The sequence below is a fragment of the Puccinia triticina genome, chromosome 14A, assembly GCF_026914185.1.
Source record: "Puccinia triticina chromosome 14A, complete sequence".
NCBI classification, from domain to species: Eukaryota; Fungi; Basidiomycota; class Pucciniomycetes; order Pucciniales; family Pucciniaceae; genus Puccinia; species Puccinia triticina.
Window position 1 is genome coordinate 6,791 of NC_070571.1, and position 7,048 is coordinate 13,838.

Sequence of the window (7,048 nt, forward strand, 5' to 3'; positions counted from 1 at the left end):
TCTCATTCCACATTCCCCTCCACCGACTGCCTACTGTCTGACACAGTAGGAATTCCTCACCGGATCAAGGTAAAATCACTCCAGGAATCCAATGGTGGGGCCCTCAAGAGCCCAAAGTGGAAAACAAAGAAACTAGTTCTTTTTTTCTGATGGCATTCCTGACATAAAGGAGCCATCCGGGCTTTGAGGCTGAAATCAGCAGTTCAAAAGCTGGAATTGCTGTATTTCACTTGGGGACCAAACTTCACAGTGTTTGACCGCCACCTCTTCTCCTGGACAGCTGCTAGTGCCAAGCAAGATCTTGGGTAAATTTCAGGAAAGTGTATCAGGTTACAGCATCCTGTAGAACCTAAAATGTCACAGTTCACTCTGTCACAAAAAGCAGCTGTAAGTAAGATGCTTGAAATACTATATATACAGTGAATTATCACTGCATTTTAAAGGTCTGTCACACTGAGGAATGATTCAAGAACTGATCCAAGATTATTAAAGCCTCTGAATCACAAAACAAAACTGTGAAGCCCCCCTCGACATCGGGGCTCCACACGAAGAGTCATGGGATAACGTAACCCCCCGTGCATCGTATACTTAGCCTGAGCTGCTGCTTCCCTAGTCCGGCAGAGAGTCTCTCCTCTCTCCCGGCTAGGTAAGCATTGTTTTCATTCTTCTCTTCTCTTTTCCTTCTCGTTGCCTGTTGGTGTATTTAGACTAATAGAGAGAGTCTCTCCTCTCTCCCGGCTAGCCTCTGCAATCAATCCCCCGACAGTTTGGACCTAGACATCCTTAGACGGCCTACCAGCCGATCTCTGTGCCTTTCCATCCATCTCATCAGTGAGGGTCCATTGGACCCTTACACTTTTTTTTTCTTGATCCAAACGAACCGATCACTCCCCGTCTTGGTCGAAACTATTGACCTTGTCATTGCCTTCTGACCTCGTTCTCGCTCGCCTTCTGACCTCGTCCTCGCTCGTCTAAGCCCTCAGAAACATCGACCTCTGCCCTCGCCTTCTGCTCTCGATCCGCTGCCCGTATCGACCTCGTATCGGTGTGATCGTTCACACCAAACTCCACTTTTTTTTCATCCAATCGACCTCCTTCCTTTTTCCCTCATCTTCACACCACGTCACTCCCCGAGCCGAGCACGGTTCATGACCACAAGAAACACCAACACGGGCCCTCTGCTTCCGATCTCCGACCCCAAAGAAATTCTCTGTACCGCCCGTCGACGGGCTCGCCTGGACGCCCTCGCAGCATCGAACAACGCCGCGATCGCCCAAACGCTATCGTCTGACCACCCGAACTACGACCCCAACTTCCCTGCTCCCTCAACCAAGCAAAGCATGAACCCGACTTCCAGTTCGACCGGTTACCAGCCGGAAGACGCAGAGCAGGAGCTTTCCTTAAGCGACTGCCTCAAGGCAGTCCTCACCATCCAAAAGAACACGGCGGTCCAATTCCAGGCGGCACAGCAACAAGCCGAGGAACAACGCCGAATTGATGCAGAACAACGGAAAGCCGATGCGGATCGTTTTGCTGAACAGCGCAAGATTGATCGAGAACGCATCAAAGCCCTTGAGAAAGCTGCGTTAGCTGGCGGAATCAAACAAGAAGTGTCCCCGGCTCCACAGTCTGATTGAGTGGACTTGACAAAGTTCCGAACATCCGACGGGCCCAAATTTAACGGACCTCTCCAAGACGCCGAAGTCTTTCTGACGTGGATCCAAGCCGTCACCATCTTCTTTTTGACGAAGGCGGTTACTCATGCGGACAACAAGCGTCTCATCATCGGCTCCCTGATTGCTGACACTAACTTGACCGCGTTCTACCGGGTCGAAAGTCCAAAGTTCGCCGGGAAGTCATGGGAGGAGTTCCGTGATCAACTTTTTGAATTCTGTCTCCCAGAAGACTGGCGAGCAGACCTCTGACAATCGATAGTTCGCCTCGAGATGTCCAATGCCGAATCGTTCATCCAGTACAGCAGCCGAGCCCGCACTCTCCAGTCCCTCGTCAACTTCAAGAAAGATGTATTTGATGACCTCAACCTTGCTGAATTCGTCGTCTTAGGACTACCTCAAGCGCTTCAGAGCAAAGTGCGCGACTTCCAATTACTCGCTCAGAAGCCGTTCAAGTATGGCACCTTTGAGAACCGCGTTGATGGATTCTACGCCAACTTCGCTAAGAATCGCCAATCCTCCTACCGTTCTGTTGCCACCGGCGCCAACGCGACCCCACTCGGCTCCAATCGTCTTGAGCCCGAGTTGTACCTCTGGAAGATGCATTCTTACCTCGATTCGGTAGGGAAATGCCATTTCTGTAAAAAGCATTGCGGAAACCCTGCTGGAGCTTGTCCCGGTCCACCAGACAGATCAAGGCTCTACATCCCACCGACTTTCCAGATCCCGCCGAAACCACCGAATTACGTGGCCCCACGGGCTTGGTCAAGTCCGACTCAGAAACAAACCGGACCTGCAGGCAGACCCACAGGCAAACCGGCAGGAGTAGCAGGCATGGACGAAGCCCCACCGTTTGAACACTCTCAGGTGTCGTTGATCTTGGCTATCGAAGGCCAACTTGAAGCAACGACTTTAGCGTATGGCGATCAACCGCTCGATGAAATCGAAAGAGAGGCTGAACTTGCCCCAAAATCGGACGACGCTTCGTACTCACTCCCAGAAGAACCCACTGACACCTCCGACCTCATTGACGTACACGCGGTTGATGAGCGAGTGGAGTCAGTCCTCGATAGGTGGTTCCCCGTGGACAATGACGGGACCACGGAGTATGTGCCCATTTCCAATGCTCCCCCCATTCCACATCCTGTCCGTTCCCCCGACCGAGTGCTTCATGAATTCCATGCTGGGCGACGCTTACGCGTCCTTACCCCCACAGCTCGCCCACAATTGAAGATCCACCGACCGACGTCATCAGCGTTTCCACCGCCAGTCCAGACGCCTGACCTACGCTGCCTCGCGTTACACTCATCAGTTCCGACTTACCTGTTGTGCCCGATTCTCCCAACCCCAGTCCAACCGTTTTCGTCCAACTCAGAGCTAGAACTTCCAACGGAGACACACATTACTCATTCTAGTCGACCTCATTCACGCAGGCCACCAGCCCAGCCGACGAAAATTCCCCGCCACGTTTCTCGTACCCTGTCTGACCGCCCCTTCCGCCGTCACCCCTTATGCCCCCGGTTTCCTTATCATCCGACTGCTTTCACCCAAATTCATTGTCCTTGGTCTCCTTCTTTCCTTCTGTCTTCCCGTCACCATCCACCATTTTACAATAGCCATTCCTCCCCCTCTTTTGCTCTCTATATAGGGGGGGAGACTGTGAAGCCCCCCTCGACATCGGGGCTCCACACGAAGAGTCATGGGATAACGTAACCCCCCGCGCATCGTATACTTAGCCTGAGCTGCTGCTTCCCTAGTCCGGCAGAGAGTCTCTCCTCTCTCCCGGCTAGGTAAGCATTGTTTTCATTCTTCTCTTCTCTTTTCCTTCTCGTTGCCTGTTGGTGTATTTAGACTAATAGAGAGAGTCTCTCCTCTCTCCCGGCTAGCCTCTGCAATCAATCCCCCGACAGTTTGGACCTAGACATCCTTAGACGGCCTACCAGCCGATCTCTGTGCCTTTTCATCCATCTCATCAGTGAGGGTCCATTGGACCCTTACAAAAACTTCAAGGGTTTCCCCTACAAATCTCCAAAAATCACAAAAAAAATGCAGGGTTTCCCCTCTACACAAAATCAACAAAAAAACACAATTTTACAACAACCTGCAACCAGCCACCTAACATCAGCAAGCTGATGCACCGTGGTCCACCGTCCATCCCTGTCTAGCAGGGTTAAAAAATGGTGAGAGGATGACCCCCAGTGCGCCGCATTTAAGGCATTATGCAAAGGGGGGCCAACGAGTTTAACCCCTCAAACTGCACAAGTGCAACAGCGGAGGGGGTGAGGAAGAACCGCACACTGGAAGTACAGTGGCAGAGGACGCCTGGGGGATTATCCGAACACAAGAGCACCCCCCCTTTTATACACCATCAACCAGCAGTGCCAAGCTCGCCTCGAGCCTTCCCCTTGGATCCCCCCGCATGTATCCTTGACAACAAAGCCTCCGCCACGCCGCCGCTGTACATATTTTTGACCCGCAAGGCATTAGCTACATCTCAGATCTTCTGGCCATCCTGGTCAAAACATCTGATGGCGCACTACTGGAAGCTGAAATCAACAGTAGAATTTGACTTGTTGGGGGCATCGTGGCGCCACCGCCATGTTCCTTCAACACCACCGCCGCTCCCGCCCTCACCAAGTCATCTCCTTCCAACAACAAGCCAACTGAAAAACAACGGTTGGTTTCGGACGGAGACAATGCAACCGGACCCCTTTGCCGCTCCGTTCTCCACCCCACCACGTCAAGGCGGGATCTTCTTTTCTCCCCCGAGGAGCTTGGACACGCTTACCGCCAAGCGAACCCAATCCAAAGACCTGACTCGCACCATTCATTGTGTTCATCCAGGTTTGACCGAAGGACAAGACTGAGACCATCCTGAGCGCTCACAGCCACCTTTGCTTCTCGTCTGCCTTCTCGCGGGCGGTCAACCGCGGTGATATGTGTCTTGATCTCGAGTCAGTGTCTCCTTGCTTCTTCTGTCACACGTCTCTATTTTCCATCCGGCGTTATACTAGCTGACCTCAAGGGCGTTCGCCCAGCTCGGCCGGATCTGCTATTTCCAAGGCCTGTAGAATCTCAGTCTCCGCTCGAACCAGATCACCGAACTGCCGTCCGAGATTGGCAATCTGCGGAGCTTGAGGGTCCTCAAGCTGGCGTACAACCGGCTCGAGTTCCTACCCGCCTCGACCCTCCAACTTGTTGATTGCAAGCTGCTCCTGAACGGAAATCCCTGGCTCAAGCCCCCCTCTCGTCGCCACCTCTTTTATCCCGAACATGATGATCATGGCGGACGACCGCCAGTTCCAATGGTTCTCGCAGTCCCGGGGCGTGTGTTACTTCGCCCCGCCCGCCAGGACGCTTGTCCCAGTCGATGATAAATTGCCGTCTCCGCTGCCCAGCTTGCTCAAAACCTGTATCCGGAAGATGTGCATAACCAAGGATCTCGAGGGCGAAGAGGAGAGCCTGATTGGGGACGAAGACGGCCTCTAAAACGCCCACTTCTCCAGGCCGTCTTTGCCCACTCATGACTCCCACACCCCTCGCCATCAGGCTCCGGATCCGGCAGCGCTCCTGCCCGTCCAGCTCCAGAAGATCCTCGCAGACCCGGGCGCATACTCCTATTGCTGCGACTTGTGCATCTCCAGATGGGCCTTGAAGCCCGGTGCGCTTCCCCAGACCCAGCCCCATCCAAGACACGCTTTCCAGTTCAGAGCCATCAACCAACACGCCGGCCTCGTGCCCCTCAATAAGTGAATTGTCTTGAACCATGCTGCTACCCTTTTCCAGCCATCAAACCGCTTGCTTTATCTCCGCACCAGCCAATCTCTGCATTGGATGGAGCAAGCAACATAGCTGTTGAGGATATTTGTGGAGCTAAAGATGTTGCTGATCATTTTTGAGCCCGCTCACGCAGCGCAAAACAACCAGGGCGGACTTAACCCACCTTCATCTTTCTTCAATCCTTTCAAAGTTTGATTGTTGGTGATTACGGCGCCTTCGGCATCACTCTCAATGCTCTCATGAGCGGAAGACCTGCGGATTGGGCCAATGCTTACTCAAAACCCTCACGACACTCGTGAGTCCAGAGCTTGGAATTGAAAGGCCAGGCCAATTGATCTTAGAGCACTGTTTCTTCGCGCAAATGTTGTCCAATTTTAGACGGGGGTGGCCGAGCCCCCTCTCCAGGTACGCATGCTCATCTTCATTAGTAAAAAAACCCATCTTGAACTGACATTGGATCAAATTGTCAGGTGTATGTGTGCCAGAGAGGCCTTGCAACCAGATGCACTGGCAGAGGTCTCTCCGGCCCCAAAGCATGTGCTCCCATCTTGAGTAGTCTACCACAAACGGTCGGTGCCGTTGGCTTGTTGCTTGGTGGGCTTGTATGCATTCTTGAACTATAGATGATCATAACTGGAAAATAATTACAAATCTGATCAAACATTATCTTATGAACCTCAAACAGTATACACTTTTAACAACCAATTTTGAACAGCTAAACCCTTGATATCTTTCTAAACAAAATGTTGATTGTTTCCTTTCAGGTATATACTTGTCTTGTGAATCTTTGATTGATTTTCTGTGATTTGTAGTGTTGATCAATTAGCCATTTGATCCATTTTTTATTTTTCCTCTTTTTGGGTGTGACTTTTGCTCATTTCAAATTACGAAAAATTCACTTTTTCCAGCCAAGTTTGGATATTTTTAGTCAATTTTCTCTAAAAACTTTCTGTACTGCTTAACTCCTGAGCCAAACCAATGAATCATCATGAGCAGATTTGAACTCAACAAAGCCCCTCTCTGCAGTGGGCATGTGATCTTCCCAAGCAAGCCCATGAAAGCCCTTGGCAGGAGGTAATTGCGCTCTACAACACAGGTCTGTTACATTTACCCATGACTTTAACATATCATAAAATAAAATAAAATAAAATAGTTAGCTAATTGAAGACTTGAGGGATAAAAGAATACCCTTGACAACAGCAGTTACAGGTTAGTTTCTTCAAATACAGCCTGAAACACATTGTAAGGTATTGTGAAGTACTGTAGAATTGATGATTTTTTTATCTTATGACAGGAGAAGAAATGAATTATAAGTGATGTGCTGCAGGATTAGAAGGAAAATGACTGCTAACATGTATGAACAATGTTTTACACACCCAAACAGTCCAAAACTCTCAGTAATTCTTCAATTTTGCATATTATTTGAGCTGTTGAACTATTGGCAATGATGTTTTTTCACCAGAGAATGAAATTTAAGGGGTGGGCGGAGGGCTCATTGGGAAAATGACTGCCAACTGGATAAATTCTTGCATAAAAAATCAAATGATATAGGGAAAAAAATTTCATCAATTGTGCTGATTCAAGAGGTATTATTG

The 7,048-nt window shown here is 50.3% G+C and overlaps 1 protein-coding gene across 1 annotated transcript; it reads left to right on the forward strand.

Moving 5' to 3' along the window:
- Positions 1-4,369: 4,369 nt before the first annotated feature.
- PtA15_14A1 (uncharacterized protein) lies at positions 4,370-5,426 on the forward strand (the record flags this gene model as incomplete). Its single annotated transcript, XM_053162891.1, has 4 exons — positions 4,370-4,507; positions 4,745-4,842; positions 4,913-5,098; positions 5,180-5,426. 4 exons carry the CDS (start codon positions 4,370-4,372, stop codon positions 5,424-5,426), a joined length of 669 nt encoding a protein of 222 aa, XP_053026676.1.
- Between the last annotated feature and the right edge of the window lie 1,622 nt (positions 5,427-7,048).